Raw genomic sequence first — 18220 nt, 5'->3', positions numbered from 1 at the left:
GTCTCTGTTGATCCTGATTACTGTCATGGTAGAAGACACTGATTAGTCTCTGTTGATCCTGATTACTGTCATGGTAGAAGACACCGATTAGTCTCTGTTGATTCTGATTACTATCATGGTAGAAGACACCGATTAGTCTCTGTTGATACTGATTACTGTCATGGTAGAAGACACTGATTAGTCTCTGTTGAACCTGATTACTGTGATGGTAGAAGACTCTGATTAGTCTCTGTTGATACTGATTACTGTCATGGTACAAGACACCGATTAGTCTCTGTTGATCCTGATTACTGTCATGGTAGAAGACACTCATTAGTCTCTGTTGATCCTGATAACTGTCATGGTAGAAGACACTGATTAGTCTCTGTTGATGATCCTGATTACTGTCATGGTAGAAGACACTCATTAGTCTCTGTTGATCCTGATAACTGTCATGGTAAAAGACACTGATTAGTCTCTGTTGATCCTGATAACTGTCATGGTAGAAGACTCTGATTAGTCTCTGTTGATACTGATTACTGTGATGGTAGAAGACTCTGATTAGTCTCTGTTGATCCTGATAACTGTCATGGTAGAAGACACTGATTAGTCTCTGTTGATCCTGATAACTGTCATGGTAGAAGACACTGATTAGTCTCTGTTGATCCTGATAACTGTCATGGTAGAAGACTCTGATTAGTCTCTTTTGATACTGATTACTGTCATGGTAGAAGACACTGATTAGTCTCTGTTGATCCTGATTACTGTCATGGTAGAAGACACTGATTAGTCTCTGTTGATCCTGATTACTGTCATGGTAGAAGACACTGATTAGTCTCTGTTGATCCTGATTACTGTCATGGTAGAAGACACTGATTAGTCTCTGTTGATCCTGATAACTGTCATGGTAGAAGACACTGATTAGTCTCTGTTGATCCTGATAACTGTCATGGTAGAAGACTCTGATTAGTCTCTGTTGATACTGATTACTGTCATGGTAGAAGACTCTGATTAGTCTCTGTTGATCCTGATAACTGTCGTGGTAGAAGACACTGATTAGTCTCTGTTGATCCTGATAACTGTCATGGTAGAAGACACTGATTAGTCTCTGTTGATCCTGATAACTGTCATGGTAGAAGTCTCTGATTAGTCTCTTTTGATACTGATTACTGTCATGATAGAAGACTCTGATTAGTCTCTGTTGATCCTGATAACTGTCATGGTAGAAGACACTCATTAGTCTCTGTTGATCCTGATTACTGGCATGGTAGACAACACTCATTAGTCTCTGTTGATCCTGATTACTGGCATGGTAGAAGACACAGATTAGTCTCTGTTGATCCTGATTATTGTCATGGTAGAAGACACCGATTAGTCTCCGTTGATCCTGACTACTGTCATGGTAGAAGACTCTGATTAGTCTCTGTTGATTCTGATTACTGTCATTGTAGAAGACCCTGATTAGTCTCTGTTGATTCTGATTACTGTCATGGTAGAAGACACTGATTAGTCTCTGTTGATTCTGATTACTGTCATTGTAGAAGACTTTTGATTAGTCTCTGTTGATCCTGATTACTGTCATTGTAGAATGCTCTGATTAGTAGCTGTTGATCCTGATTACCGTCAAGGTAGAAGATACTGATTAGTGTCTGTTTCTCCTGATTACTGTCATGGCAGAAGACTCTGATTAGTCTCTGTTGATTCTGATTACTGTCATGGTAGATGCCTCTGATTAGTCTCTGTTGATTCTGATTACTGTCATGGTAGATGCCTCTGATTAGTCTCTGTTGATCCTGATTACTGTCATGGTAGAAGACTTTGATTAGTCTCTGTTGACACTGATTACTGTCATGGTAGAAGACTTTGATTAGTCTCTGTTGATACTGATTACTGTCACGGTAGAAGACTCTGATTAGTCTCTGTTGATCCTGATTACTGTCATGGTAGAAGACTTTGATTAGTCTCTGTTGACACTGATTACTGTCATGGTAGAAGACTCTGATTAGTCTCTGTTGATCCTGATTACTGTCAAGTTAGAAGATTCCGATTAGTCTCTGTTGATTCTGATTACTGTGATGGTAGAAAACACCGATTAGTCTCTGTTGATTCTGATTACTGTCATTGTAGAAGACTCTGATAAGTCTCCGTTGATCTTGATAACTGTCATGGTAGAATACACTGATCAGGGTATGTTGATTCTGATTACTGTCACGGTAGAAGACACCGATTAATATGTGTTGATCCTGATTACTGTCATGGTAGATGACTCTGATTAGTCTCCGTTGATCCTGATTACTGTCACGGTAGAAGAGACCGATTAGTCTCTGTTGATTCTGATTACTGTCATGGTAGACGACTTTGATTAGTCTATGTTGATCCTGATTACTGTCATGGTAGAATGCTCTGATTAGTTTCTGTTGATTCTGATTACCGTCAAGGGAGAAGATACTGATTAGTCTCTGTTTCTCCTGATTACTGTCATGGCAGAAGACTCTGATTAGTCTCTGTTGATCCTGATTGCGGTCACTGTATAAGACACTGATTAATCTCTGGTGATTCTGATTACTGTTATTGTGGAAACGAACAGTTGAAGTGAGTGACGAGTCTGTTATTGCTCTTTTGCAGCTGTTGTAAATGGCGGCGTTACAGAGTGGAGCAGTTGGACCAACCCAGGTTGTAGTGTGTCATGTGGCACCTCTGCCACCAAACTGATCCAGAGGTTCAGGAGCTGCACCAACCCTCCTCCTTCAGCAGGAGGTGCTGACTGTGTTGAGAATCTCTCTGACAACACGATGGTCAACTGTGGTTTGACTGGATGTCCAGGTGATTCATTGTCATATAACCTCCATGTTTTAATGATAATGTTCTAATACTCCCTTAGAACATCTAATGGTTAATGGTATCGCACCTCTTCATTGTTTCCCACATGACTCAGTACTGCGTATAGCATGACATATGCACAACCGCATCATGTTTAACATCGTTTTTACCAGTTAACGGAGGACTTTCCCAGTGGGGAGAATGGAACACCGCCACAGCCAGTTGTCCGTTTACTTGTGGCTTCAGCGCCACCAAGATAGTCAACAGATTCCGACAGTGTAATAATCCTCCCCCTACAAATGGAGGCGCGTCCTGTACAGAGACCCTCATTGATAGCAGGACCGACACCTGTGGATTAGCCGTCGCCTGCCCCAGTAAGGAGACGGTCTATGTTTTTTCGTTTGTTTGTTGTTTAACGCCGCATCCAGCAATTTTCCAGCTATATGACGGCGATCTGTAATAGAGTCTGGACCAGACAATCCAGTGATTGATATCATAGGCATCGATCAACGCAATTTGAATACCAAGACAGCAGGCCTGACCACCCAATCCCACCAGTCTTCTCTTACGACATCATTTGGAAAACTATAAGACCCGAGAGACAACGTATAAATATAGAAAAGTAATGAGATATAAAACTGATGAACATAAATATGTTTCGTTAGAATGTAACTTGGTGCTCTTCTCCGCTTTGTACTTACACTTTAATAGAAAATATGTTTCAAAGCCTCAAAAATGTTAATTAAGATGACGCGTATTTTAGGACATTTATATAACTATGTCTTGGTGCGTTGCAGCTGCCGTGAATGGTGGAGTAGGACAATGGACAGCATGGAATACAGCTACGGTTGGCTGCCCCGTGACATGTGGTTTATTTGCCGTAAAGACAATCACCAGAACTAGACTGTGTAACAATCCCCCTCCTCGCAATGGTGGAAGAGACTGCCTGGAGAGTTTAACTGACACGACTCAAGTAAACTGTGGTCTAATTGGCTGCCCAGGTAAGTTAATGGTACTTGTGAGAAGTTCCTTGAGAGAGTTAAGACATATCTGCCATGTATGTATATTATTATTAAATACCGTGATATGCCGATTAGAATAGACTGATTTTGGGAAGATACCTGATCGAAATTCGGTTTGGGAATACAAACAAAAATCTACGCGAGTGAGAGGGTGGGAGTGAGAGGGTGAGTGAATACGTAAGGGTGGAGTGAGTGAGTGGGCTTAATGCTGCCTTGAGAAATATTTCATTCACACCATTTTGCCAAAAAATTGTAGACTAAAGCTTGACTCGCGCTTAGTCCCTGAATATATATGGTTTTGATATTAACAATTAATTTCGTTTATATTGAAAAGTCGCCTCAGCGTGATTCAGGGACTGATAACATCCGTATTGGAACTAGGCGATGACATATACATATGTGCTGAACAATATAGAATCCATATCACCTTGTAACGCAAGACAATAGGTTATGTTATCTTGTTGTATATAGTGAATGGTGGAGTTAATCAGTGGGGTCAGTGGAGCTCTGCGACCTGTACCGCGACCTGTGGGTCTACGTCCACCTATCAGGCTACGAGGACAAGGCAATGCAACAACCCCATACCAGCCAATGGAGGAAGCTTCTGTACACAGCCTCTTTCTGAAACAACATTCTTATCTTGTGGTCTTCCTGCCTGTCCAGGTAGGAGCGATGAAAGTCTACTCCACTTTGCATTAAACGTTCATTTATAATAGAAACATGTTTCTAAACTGACGTACAGAAGAAAGTACACACCTGATGCTTTGGTAAAATATTTTCCTAAAAACTGCGTAATATTTAGAAAAGTCACAAGTCACAAACATTGTGTACGTTTTGCAATAACACCACAGACATCGTACCCGATTGGAACACTGCTAGCAAAATATTTACGTTTTTTCAATAGTCTCAAAATACCAGGTGTACTTTCTTTTGTACACCAGTATATATTTTCCTTTGCTGACTTGTGAATTTGAAGATTACGACAAACATGAATATATTTTTTGTGTAGTGGTATGCAGTACTGAGCGGTATCGGCCTGCATAGCAGTTTCAACATCCTTTGTTTTTTGATGATGTGTCAGGTAACGAAGAGATGAATGAACTATGAAATTGTATGTTTAAGTTGCTGTCGACGGAGGTGTGTCACAGTGGACCGCGTTTAATGACCCAGGCTGTTCTGTGACCTGTGGATCCAGTGCTACCAAGTTCATAACCAGAACTAGACTGTGTAATAACCCCCCGCCCAGCAACGGAGGCAGAGACTGCGAAACAATAGGTCTACCACTTGTTCAAACTAATCAAGTGAACTGCGGACTCGTGGACTGTCCAGGTAAAAAACACAGGCACGCATAAAACCAATCTCTGAATCATTCTTGCATTGATAGCCGCCACCTCTTCCCTGTTTCTAGATGTCTGATGAACACAACCATCAATAAGGCCAACAAAACTCATGAAAAAGACATAAATATACTCATGGAAACAAATAAGGGAACATATGAAAGTACAGGTGTTCCTTTATTCTTTTCCAGGTTACTTCACAAGGTATGTATTGCACTGTGGGTGAAACTTTTGAAATAAATAGAGGAACACTTGTACTTTCATATGTTCCCTTATTTGTTTCCATGAGTATATATCCATGAGAAACAATGAAAACGCTAAAGGCTGTAGCTGTTGGAATATTGCTTTACATAACGGAAACAGTTGAATGTTGGAAAGAGGTAGTCCTTCCTCTTCTCAATGACCTCCTAGCTATTACCGATAGGGGTATGGTATTTGTGATACCTCTGCTGTCCGTTTCAGTGGCTGGTGGTGTGTCACAGTGGGGACAATGGTCGATCCCTGCCTGTACCGTCACCTGTGGAGTGTCAGCCGTCAGGACTATCACCAGGACCAGGAGTTGCACCAACCCACCGCCGAGCAATGGAGGAGCCTTCTGTACAGAATCCCTTACCAACACGGCTTTCCAAAGCTGTGGCCTTGGAGCTTGTGCCGGTGAGATAACATTTCTGCTTTATCACATTTTTATCTTTTTGCATGTCGAGTTGGTTGTCTGGCTCACCCAATGTTCATGTTCAGTCAAACACAGCTATGTGGTAAATTGATTGTTTCTCTTGGTTCTCTTTCATTTACTTTGTGTCGAACCACTTATAAGTATTTGAGTAGATCTTTTCAACTTCGACCCAACCACTCAACAACGGGGATAGTAGATATTCGTTTTCGTCAAAAGCTGGTTCTCTGTTTCTTTAGTGGCGGTGGATGGAGGACTCTCGCAGTGGACACAGTGGAGTGTGGTGCCTTGTACCCGAACATGCGGTTCCTTCAACACACTGGCTACCCGGGTTAGGCAATGTAACAATCCCGTTCCAAGCAATGGCGGAGCTGTCTGCACAGGGGCAACGTTCCAAACAGGAACTAGGTCTTGTGGACTACCGACTTGCCCAGGTTAGTTTAATGTCGGATGTTCTTCACGCAAAATACATACATTTGCTTGCTTTACGGTGCACAGATATAGTGCTTCAAGTACGATGAAGCTGTACCTCTTCTTGACTGTAAAATATTTTTAAAAAAATGAAAAGGATATATCAATGTCCAAGAAAGGTGTTACTGATGTTACTACTTCAGAAATATATTCTTGGATGACAATGTTGCTCACAGTGGTATGCAGTAGGATTATCAAAACGCAGTTAAATTTTATAGGAACGCGAAAGTATCGGATGGTTCCAGTCATTTCCACCCACAGGATATATAAAACATTTAAGAAGTACCGAAACAAGAGTAGGATGGAGACTGTATGTTGTAATGACCGACTGCCAACAATAAACCATCAGTTGCGACAGATTGTGTGTCACCATCCAGCTTTTATTATTTGTATACAAGAACAATATCTACAACTGATTATTTCCTCGACGGATTGGGGTAGCCTCGTGGTTAAGGCTTTCTCTCGTCACACCGAAGATCCGGTTTCGATTCCCCACATGGGTACAATCTGTGAATCCCATTTCTGGTGTGATTATGCTGGAATATTGCTATAGGCAGCGTAAAACTAAACTCATTCACTCACTCACTCACTCGAAGGGTGGACAAGATAGCAGCGTAGTATGGTTGAGTGGTTCTATAAATCTTCATTCTTTGAGTCAACAATGCAAGCAGAAATAATCCCAGCGTATGTTAGATACGGTAAATACTTGAGAATATTAGAACGTAACGTAAAACGTAGATATCTGAAGTAGATCGGACGAATGTATAGTAATATAGATATCTTAAGAATATCGGACGAATGTATAGTACTATGCATCAAGACCTCACAGCATAATGGCATGCGGACTTTTGTACTTGTGTGTGTGTATTTTATGCTATTATGAATTATCTCTTGCGCTAACAATAAATGATGCAACATATAACCATACTCCTTTGTTGGCTTACGTCAACGTAGAACAGTAATTATTAATTTAAAATATTTTATTCCCTCAGCGTCACATATGACCATCCTTTCAAGTGAAATAAGATAGATATCATACAAAACATATACCTTGTTTCTATATAACATGTTCCCCAGTGTGTTTTACTCTTTCTATGCACAGTCCTTTAACTACTGTCACATTGTATTTGTAACATTTTCATAAACCATTTCTAACTTCAAACAGTTAACGGAGGACTGACCCAGTGGACTCAATGGAGCGGTCCAGCTTGTTCAGTGACGTGCGGTTCAGCTGCGACCCGCACTTTAACTAGGACACGATCGTGTACAAATCCTGTCCCTCACTTTGGTGGTAGTGATTGTACAGGTCAAGGGAACACATTCGACAGCGAAGTCAGGAGTTGTGGATTGTCAGAATGTCCAAGTAAATAACCTTTGCTGATTCCTCAAAAGAAAATAACAAATTATAAGCATTATCTTATTTTTAGAAGAATTTTTGTGATTCTGATATATTTGTGTGCAAAGCATTTGCAAGCAAAGCGCATTTCTATTTCAAATCTCATTCATTTGCGTACTTCAATATGAAACAGCTATGTGTCGTTTAAACATATTTCATATCCCTTGGTGTCACATAGGACAACACTTTTGGAGTGTGACATAAAATAATTATGAAGGAAATTCCGGCAGCACCAACCATTCACACAGTTTGCCACATAAGTAAATGCCCGATTTGACATAGAAGTACTCCTGCATTGAAATCAATCATTGATCATTGATCGATGGGGCAGGAAATCCAGTTGTTAATATTTTGAATTACGACTACAATGTAGGAGTTCCGTATCCCCTACTTTGGCGTACCTAAATAATTAAGTGAAATGTGTACTAATCCTGTATATGTTACTTGTAGTTGCTGTAAACGGTGGCGTGAGTCAGTGGGGAGCCTGGTCTGACGCTGTAAGCTGTGCCGTCACCTGTGGAGAGGCAACTAAGGTCATCACAAGATCACGAACCTGCACCAATCCCCCTCCATCCAACGGTGGACAGTTTTGTGTGGAAAATCTCAGTCAAACAGCAAGAGTTTCCTGTAGTTTAGTTGGATGTCCAGGTAATTAGAATTCGGTTTGACCATGTGCCATTTAATTTCTGATAATGTTGGGTCAAAGGTAATCATATTATTGTTTTGCCGTAAATATGTTCCGGAATATATCCACGCCTTGGTGCTTTATAGCATCTGTATGTAGTTGGTTGGTTGTTTGGTTAACGCCGCAATCAGCAATATTACTGCTATATGGCGGCGGTCTTTAAATAATCGAGTCTGTCGAGATAGTGCAGTGATCAACAGCATGAGCATCGATCTAAGCAATAGACCCCTGACCACCTGATCTCGTCAGTCGCCTCTTACGACCAGTTTGGGTTGCTGAAGATCATTTCTAACTCGGATCTTCACGGGCAACATCAGAATGTAGTGTCATGTAGTGTCATGCTGGCTGCTAATACGGAAACCAGTTCACATGTGCTTTCGTAATAATAGATATATTTAAAATAAATGTATTGTAAATAGTGATTTTAATCATAACTGGTGTTATTTTTTATTCATCACAAAGAGTACCCCTGGTTTTACATGTGAATACCAAATGTTCTAGATTGTGATGATGTCAAATGTTAGCTAGTGTGTAGGGACAGATTTAATGTATCTGAAATAGTGATTGTAAGCTTAGCTGGGATTAGTCTTCATTCTTCCAACAGGAAACTCTTGGTTTTTACATATGAACACAAACGTGTCTAGATTTGTGATGATGTGTTGTTTTGAGACAAGAATGATAAGATGATTCAAATCTGATTCCAGTGAATGGTGGAGTCAATCAGTGGGGTCTGTGGAGCTCTGCGACCTGTACCGTGACCTGTGGGTCTACGGCCACCTATCAGGCTACGAGGACAAGGCAATGCAACAACCCCATACCAGCCAATGGAGGAAGTTTCTGTACACGGCCTCTTTCTGAAACAACATTCTTATCTTGTGGTCTTCCTGCCTGTCCAGGTAGGAGCGATGAAAGTCTACTCCACTTTGCATTAAACGTTCATTTATAATAGACTGACGTACACAAGAAAGTACACACCTGATGCTTTGGTAAAATATTTTCCTAAAAACTGCGTAATATTTAGAAAAGTCACAAGTCACAAACATTGTTTACGTTTTACAATAACACCATAGACATCGTACCCAATTGGAACATTGCTAGCAAAATATTTACGTTTTTTCAATAGTCTCAAAATACCAGGTGTGTACTTTCTTTTGTACACCAGTATATTTTTTCCTTTGCTGACTTGTGATTTTGAAGATTACGACAAACATGAATATATGTCATGTAATGTCAACTGCTAGAAACGATTAACTTAACTATTTTGTGTAGTGGTATGCAGTACTGAGCGGTACCCGTCTGTATAGCAGTTTCAACATCCTTTGTTTTGGTGATGTGTCAGGCAACGAAGAGATGAATGAACTATGAAATTGTATGTTTAAGTTGCTGTCGACGGAGGTGTGTCACAGTGGACCGCGTTTAATGACCCAGGCTGTTCTGTGACCTGTGGATCCACTGCTACCAAGTTCATAACCAGAACTAGACTGTGTAATAACCCCCCGCCCAGCAACGGAGGCAGAGACTGCAAAACAATAGGTCTACCACTTGTTCAAACTAATCAAGTTAACTGCGGACTCGTGGACTGTCCAGGTAAAAAACACAGGCACGCATAAAACCAATCTCTCAATCATTCTTGCATTGATAACCGCCACCTCTTCCCTGTTTCTAGATGTCTGATGAACACAACCATCAATAAGGCCAACAAAACTCATGAAAAAGACATAAATATACTCATGGAAACAAATAAGGGAACATATGAAAGTACAGGTGTTCCTGTATTCTTTTCCAGGTTACTTCACAAGGTATGTATTGCACTGTGGGTGAAACTTTGGAGTGAGTGAGTGAGTTTAGTTTTACGCCGCACTCGGCAATATTCCAGCTATATGGCGGCGGTCTGTAAATAATCGAGTCTGGACCAGACAATCCAGTGATCAACAGCATGAGCATCGATCTGCGCAATTGGGAACCGATGACATGTGGCAACCAAGTCAGCGAAACTGACCACCCGATCCCGTTAGTCGCCTCTTACGACAAGATAGTCGCTTTTTATGGCAAGCACATGGGTTGCTGAAGACCTATTCTACCCCGGATCTTCACGGGTCGTGAAACTTTGGAAATAAAAAGAGGAACACTTGTACTTTCATATGTTCCCTTATTTGTTTCCATGAGTATATATCCATAAGAAACAATGAAAACGCTAAAGGCTGTAGCTGTTGGAATATTGCTTTACATAACGGAAACAGTTGAATGTTGGAAAGTGGTAGTCCTTCCTGTTCACACTGACCTCCTAGCTATTACCGATAGGGGTATGGTATTTGTGATACCTCTGCTGTCCGTTTCAGTGGCTGGTGGTGTGTCACAGTGGGGGCAATGGTCGATCCCTGCCTGTACCGTCACCTGTGGAGTGTCAGCCGTCAGGACTATCACTAGAACCAGGAGTTGCACCAACCCACCGCCGAGCAATGGAGGAGCCTTCTGTACAGAATCCCTTACCAATACGGCTTTCCAAAGCTGTGGCCATGGAGCTTGTGCTGGTGAGATAACATTTCTGCTTTATCACATTTTTATCTTTTTGCATGTCGAGTTGGTTGTCTGGCTCACCCAATGTTCATGTTCAGTCAAACACAGCTATGTGGTAAATTGATTGTTTCTCTTGGTTCTCTTTCATTTACTTTGTGTCGAACCACTTATAAGTATTTGAGTAGATCTTTTCAACTTCGACCCAACCGCTCAACAACGGGGATAGTAGATATTCGTTTTCATCACAAGCTGGTTCTCTGTTTTTTTAGTGGTGGTGGATGGAGGACTCTCTCAGTGGACACAGTGGAGTGTGGTGCCTTGTACCCGAACATGCGGTTCCTTCAACACACTGGCTACCCGGGTTAGGCAATGTAACAATCCCGTTCCAAGCAATGGCGGAGCTGATTGCACAGGACCAACGTTCCAAACAGGAACTAGGTCTTGTGGACTGCCGACTTGCCCAGGTTAGTTTAATGTCGGATGTTCTTCACGCAAAATACATTCATTTGCTTGCTTTACGGTGCACAGAAATAGTGCTTCAGGTACGATGAAGCTGCACCGCTTCTTGACTGTAAAATATTTTTAAAAAAATGAAAAGGATATATCAATGTCAAAGAAGGTGTTACTGATGTTACTACTTCAGAAATATATTCATGGATGACAATGTTGCTCACAGTGGTATGCAGTAGGATTATCAAAACGCAGTTAAATGTTATAGGAACGCGAAAGTATCGGATGGTTCCAGTCATTCCACCCACAGGATATACAAAACATTTAGCGAAACAAGTGTAGGATGGAGACTGTATGTTGTAATGACCGACTTCTAACAATAAACCATCAGTTGCGACAGATTGTGTGTCACCATCCAGCTTTTATTATTTGTATACGAGAACAATATCTACAACTGATTATTTCCTCGACGGATTGGGGTAGCCTCGTGGTTAAGGCTTTCTTTCGTCACACCGAAGATCCGGGTTCGATTCCCCACATGGGTACAATCTGTGAATCCCATTTCTGGTGTGATTTTGCTGGAATATTGCTATAAACAGCGTAAAACTAACCTTATTCACTCACTCACTCACTCGAAGGGTCGACAGTATAGCAGTGTAGTATGGTTTGAGTGGTTCTATAAATCTTCATTTTTTGAGTCAACAATGCAAGCAGAAATAATCCCAGCGTTTGTTAGATACGATAAATACATGAGAATATTTGAACGTAACGTGAAACGTAGATATCTTAAGTATATCGGACGAATGTATAGTACTATGCATCAAGACCTCACAGCATAATGGCACGCGGACTTTGTACTTGTGTGTGTGTATTTTGTGCTATTATGAATTATCTCTTGCGCTAACAAAAAACTGATGCAACATATAACATAACTCCTTTGTTTGCTGACGTCAACGTAGAACAGTAATTGTTAATTTAGAATATTCTATTCCCTCAGCGTCGCATATGACCACCCTTTCAAGTGAAATAAGATAGATATCATACAAAACATATACCTTCTTTCTATATAACTTGTTCCCCAGTGCATTAATCTTTCTATGCACAGTCCTTTAACTACTGTCACACTGTATTTGTACCATTTTCACAAACCAGTTTTAACTTCAAACAGTTGACGGAGGACTGACCCAGTGGACTCAATGGAGCGTTCCAGCTTGTTCAGTGACGTGCGGTTCAGCTGCGTCCCGCACTGTAACTAGGACACGATCGTGTACAAATCCTGTCCCTCAGTTTGGTGGTAGTGATTGTACAGGTCAAGGGAACACGTTCGATAGCGAAGTCAGGAGCTGTGGATTCTCACAATGTCCAAGTAATAATCACAATATCATTTGCAGCGGCCCGCAAATTTCTGATAATAGGAGGGCCGTTTGATGATAATTCCATGTATGTTAGCAATAAGTCTTGATATTGACTCTAAAATAGAAACATGCATAGTCAATAGGTGCTGGCGGTAATCCCAAAAGGAAAGTTGGGCTTTCGCAAGAAAACAAACATAGAACCAAGGTTCACTGAGAACATGATGGTCGTTCCAAATATAGCACAAAGAAGTATATAATTATTATAACACACTTGTGATTTGCTTAGACTTACTCACGCATTGTGCTTCACTGTCTTTACTTGTTGCAATGTCTTCACATCTTGTGCTTACAGTCGGAGTGGGGATGTGGGGATGAGGGGAGCGAGTGAGCTCGCTACGCAGTGGTCCTAGCATGCGTTGCCAACGCACCCTGTCAGCTGTCAGATTGCTAACGGGGCGAAAAAGCAGGTGGCATAGGGCCTTGGATCTGTTAACAACATTTTTGTAACTTGTTTCTCAGTGTTGCATTTGCACTAAAAACCTATCAATCAATGGACATATGTTCGATAACACAAATATGCAGTAATTATGCACAGTCATTTAACTGTTGTCACTCTATATTTCTAACATTTGCACAAACCATTTTTAACTTCAAACAGTTAACGGAGGATTGACCCAGTGGACTCAATGGAGCATTCCAGCTTGTTCAGTGACGTGCGGTTCAGCTGCGTCCCGCACTGTAACTAGGACACGATCGTGTTCAAATCCTGTCCCTCAGCTTGGTGGTAGTGATTGTACAGGTCAAGGGAACACGTTCGATAGCGAAGTCAGGAGCTGTGGATTGACGCCGTGTCCAAGTAAATATTCTTTGCTGTTTCCTAAAAACTCCCAAACCCAAAATTATAACCATTACCGTGTTTTTAGACAGGAATGCTTTGCTATTTATATGTTTCAGAAGATTTGTCGGTAAATCATGTTTCATGTCAAGTAATTACATACATATTTTAAGACACATTTCTTTTTTCATTTTTGTAATGATTTTTTCGTGTGTATTTAGTGACCTTCAAATGGCTTTCACAAGTGAACCCAATTTATTGTTTGTATACGTGTACACATACATTTAATATGGAAACGAGACGAATCCAGTAACATGAACCACGGATCTTCTTAAACAGCCGATGGCGGATTATCTACCTGGACACAATGGAGCGTCCCACAATGTTCTGTCACCTGTGGACAGAGTGCTACCCGTACTGTTACTCGAACCAGGAGCTGCACCAACCCTGTCCCTAGTGACGGGGGTAGAGACTGTACCGGTCTCGGAGATACATTTGAAACTGAGCAAAGAAGCTGTGGTCTTAACCCATGTCCAAGTAATGGCTGCCATATAGCTAGCTTAATCAACCGTTTAACTCTTTGTTTGCTGAATCTTTGAACTTTTACATGGACTAATTATTTTGTATTTGGTGACATCATATGAATTCTATGAATACGAAGAAGAAAAGAGAAGTGGATGATCATTCCAAATGCAGAATAAATTAGCTGATGGAATAACACTCTAATGGCTTGCTTTGATTAACACATTGTCTTTCACTGTTTTGTTGCAATGTTCTTACACCCTTTGCACACGGTCGGTAGTGGTCTCAAGCCACGGTCCTTGTACACATTGTCACATGTCTGAGGAGCTGGTGCCTGGCACGTGCCCACACCTGCCCTTAAGCTCGTGCAAGTGACTGTACAGAAGGCTTGTCAGAAACAAACTGTAGGACTTGGACGTTTTATCCATGTCGAAGTAACAAATAAAGCATGACTACTGGACGTGTAGACGTAGTTCAAACACCTTCTTTACTTAGATGTGCGTAGACGTTGAATTGCATGCTCAATCAACTCTGTTTAAACCGACAGATGCCGCCATAATGGAAATCTGCTGTGCATGGAACTAATTCTTCTTTAGTTCGTTTCAGCGATGCGTTCATATGCTGTTTGCATTTGATACTTATGTAACCAATTTTGTTTAATTATTGTACATTGCAATTTTTGAGCATGCGTTAATGTTTTACATGAGTAGAATGTTTTCAGGTAGTGGCATTACAGTTAGCTCTGTCACTGCTTCATCGAAACTAAAGCATAATCTGCTCTTCATTGCTTGTAGAGTATACTAGCATGGCATGTAGCCTTAGGCTTAGCCATAGAAATATTAATAGATAGCTAAAGAAAAAATTGCAATTGGTAATTTATCAAGGGAATATTTACTTAATAATTGGGGATATTTTCCGTCGATTCCGTTCACGAAAACATCAAGACAAATAATAAGCAAATGCCACTCATTTGCGTAGATCGATGTAACCACCCCAGAAAACAGAACAAAAATTCCCGTTATGTAATGTTTTTAGGAACTAAGATGAAGCGAAGAGTCATTTTTACCAACATGAATCAACAGTGGTAATAAACATGGCATCTCCAGATAATGGCAAACCTTGATGAGCTTGTTTCGCTTGTTGGTCACTTCAGGCTGATTTGACACTGGTGTAATGCAGGTAATTTATGGTGAACCAAACTGGGGGAGATTTGGGAGCTCAGATCCCGTTTGTTAGAGACGGCAGCAACAAGAACACATAGGTCACAACAATCATCTCTCATTGTTTCAGTTGATGGTGGAGTGACACAATGGACGCAGTGGAACGACCCCGCCTGTTCCGTCACTTGTGGAGCCTTTGCATCTAAAACAGTGACGCGCACGCGAAGTTGTACAAGTCCTACTCCACAGTTTGGAGGAAGAGTCTGTACAGAGACTCTTTTTGAAAACACCGTTCGAAATTGTAATCTTGCAGCATGCGCAGGTAAGGGTCTTGTTACGAAAGTGTGCCAGTGCGTGCGTGTTCTTGCAACCGGAGTTGCAGGATGGAATTTGGGGATTGTTTTGGGAAACAATGCCCAGGTGAACACCAAAGATGTACACTATTTTGTCAATACATATTTCTCTGAAACTCACTCATATTTGACAGTAAAATATCGTGACATAGTAAAAAGAGAAACATATACTTGTTAATTAGAAACTACAAATATGGAGTCTTCTTCTGCAGTGAACGGTGGTATATCTCTGTGGACTGAGTGGGTGGTTCCACAGTGCCTTTTGACGTGTGGAACTAGCTTGACTGAAACTGCTACCAGACAACGATTCTGCAACAGCCCCCCTCCAAGTAATGGCGGCTTGAACTGCACGGAGTCCCGTGTCGACACCCAAGTACGAAGCTGCGGTCTTTCGTCTTGTCCAGGTATAAGTCATGAATTATCCCTGTAAAGGTTAAACTGGTCTTTAGCGATTCACACTTGTCGTACGAGGCGGCTACCACGATAGGGTGGTCAGACACACTGATTTAGCTGATTCATATCGACGTCCTACGTTCTCGATGTCAGTAACAGGATCTTATGGACCCAGTTGGACCCTTACCAGAATATCTGGAAATCGGTTTTACATAACAAACAAACAATCAGAATATATGAAGGATGACCGAACGTATTTAACTCTTTCAACACCAGTCAACCAGAGGCATTTACTGCCATGACACCGAGTTCCCAGAGACTCTGAGGTCATAGATGAAGCCTATGTTTATGAAGGAAATTATAAGCTTGTAAAACGTTATTGCTACTACATCCCATACACCATTTAAAAAGATCTAATCCTACTGTTGATAAATATGAAGTTTATTTTTATAATATTATTCAAATAATACAACTACAACTTAAATAAATTTATATTTGAATGAAAATGCAAGCTTACATTTATAACGTCCAGATAAACCACGAAAGGAGCAAAAACTATGGCGATTTTGTCCATTTGTGACATGTCATAACATGGCCGTGCCTTTTTCTTTTATATTTTCATTTTTTACGTTATCAGAAAATTATTATAAAAAGATTTCTTAAACAATATGTATGGTCTCCTATTTCCCGATATCTGTGGCCTTACGCTCGGTAAAATGACATAACAACTTAAAATACCTCCGTTTTCGAAGCTTCGTATTAATAACATGCGCGGCAAATCGTTTGATGTCGGGCATCGTTCGAAAGCTCTGAACATCAACAAATCACTGTACCCTTGCCAAGAGTATTTTCACACTTGTAAGAAGCGATTTTATTGGATAAAGATGTGGTTTCTAATGACGCTTTTTCGCCACAGTCTGCTATAAGGGTCGTGATTGGTCAAAATCAGACACGTGAGCTAAGGCAGCCAATCATATTACGGCAATGGATACCGTCCTCGTAAACGAAAACCTTTAGATTTTGACAAAAGTTTTGGGTAAAATAATGCTATTCTGAACATTTTAATCAAGAAATCGCTACCTATACGTAAATTATGGAACTTATTGGGCGTATCGTGCTAGGTTATGACCTGTGACAAAAATGCTTCATGTATGTATTTTCGCATTAAACATCGTGTCCGAGCGTGAAGATTGAGGCGGCGAGAGCCGAGATGTCACTTGTCAGTGACTTGACTTGCATTACATGATCGCACAAAAAGATGGAAATAGTAATTTTATATGTACGTTTGACAACTTTTATGAATGCTGTTGTTGATTTTATTCATTAGTTTATTCAATTTATTTAATAATTTCCTCGAAACATCGTTACTTTGCTCTTTGACAATGTTATTGTGGACCCGCTGCCGAAGCATGTGTCCGAGAACCGTTGTTTTCAATAACATTGCGAAAAATAGTTTATAATTTTAATTCTGCTGATAATATATGATAAATTGAAATTTAATAAGTGTTTTCAGACATTGTGAAATGTGATAGATTTGATATATGAATCAAAAGTCAGGTAGGTTCCTAAAATTATGTCTCATTTTGACGTGACTACTGCCTGGCCGATTAATCGGCCTCCGGTGTCTGGGGACTCATAACGTTGTGGCCGATTATTCGGCCTGCGGTGTTGAATGTGTTAACAGTCCTGAAAACAACATATAAACATGTATATATATGCATACCTCATACACACATATGATATGTTTATATGTAAATTCAGAAATGTAAGAAATATTGTTTGTGAAAGTGTGTCCCTACCACTGCTTTTACTCAGTACAATAGGATTGTCAAGCAAATCAAGCCAGTGAGTTTCCTTGCCACACATTCTTTGGGACATTTGAATGACCACAATTCCCTCTTTTCACTTGCATTCTTTTAATCAGTAGGCTTTATGTTACAGTTAATGGTGGAGTGAGTCAATGGACAACATGGATAGAGTCAGGTTGCGGCGCCACATGCGGTGTCAGCATTTTCAGGACAGCCACAAGACAAAGATTTTGCAACAATCCGTTCCCTGCGTTTGGGGGTAGAAATTGTTCTGAGAGTTTCTCCCAGACTGAAACCCGAAACTGTGGCTTCAGCCCATGTCCCAGTATGTACACGAAGTGTCCTTCTAGACTGTGTAACCTTCCAGGTTGGAGTTGGTCTTCAGTAACCCATGCCTGTAAGAGGCCACTAACGGGATCGGGTGGTCAGACTCGCTGACTTGGTTGA

The 18220-nt window shown here is 40.8% G+C and overlaps 1 protein-coding gene across 5 annotated transcripts in view; it reads left to right on the top strand.

The window, feature by feature from the left end:
- Positions 1-18220, top strand: part of LOC124273273 (A disintegrin and metalloproteinase with thrombospondin motifs adt-1-like) — a 26154-nt gene extending 7934 nt beyond the window's left edge. Inside the window, exons 8-19 of one of the 5 annotated variants that reach the window (XM_046708505.1) lie at positions 2605-2802; positions 4293-4484; positions 4944-5150; positions 5621-5812; positions 6068-6262; positions 7465-7662; positions 12516-12713; positions 13361-13558; positions 13877-14074; positions 15350-15541; positions 15785-15976; positions 17907-18220. In XM_046708505.1, the coding sequence (XP_046564461.1) occupies positions 2605-2802; positions 4293-4484; positions 4944-5150; positions 5621-5812; positions 6068-6262; positions 7465-7662; positions 12516-12713; positions 13361-13558; positions 13877-14074; positions 15350-15541; positions 15785-15976; positions 17907-18211 (2465 nt within the window). In that variant the 3' untranslated portion in view covers positions 18212-18220. The remainder of the gene's footprint in view (positions 1-2604; positions 2803-4292; positions 4485-4943; positions 5151-5620; positions 5813-6067; positions 6263-7464; positions 7663-12515; positions 12714-13360; positions 13559-13876; positions 14075-15349; positions 15542-15784; positions 15977-17906) is intronic. The other 4 variants (XM_046708512.1, XM_046708521.1, XM_046708526.1 and 1 more) reach the window with 4 other exon arrangements.

Source organism: Haliotis rubra, unplaced genomic scaffold (genome assembly GCF_003918875.1).
Source record: "Haliotis rubra isolate DU_JTF1 unplaced genomic scaffold, ASM391887v1 Scf1033, whole genome shotgun sequence".
In the NCBI taxonomy this organism is placed as follows: Eukaryota; Metazoa; Mollusca; class Gastropoda; order Lepetellida; family Haliotidae; genus Haliotis; species Haliotis rubra.
The sequence above is the reverse complement of the archived record's forward strand: the minus strand, read 5'-3'. Positions and strand labels throughout refer to the sequence as shown.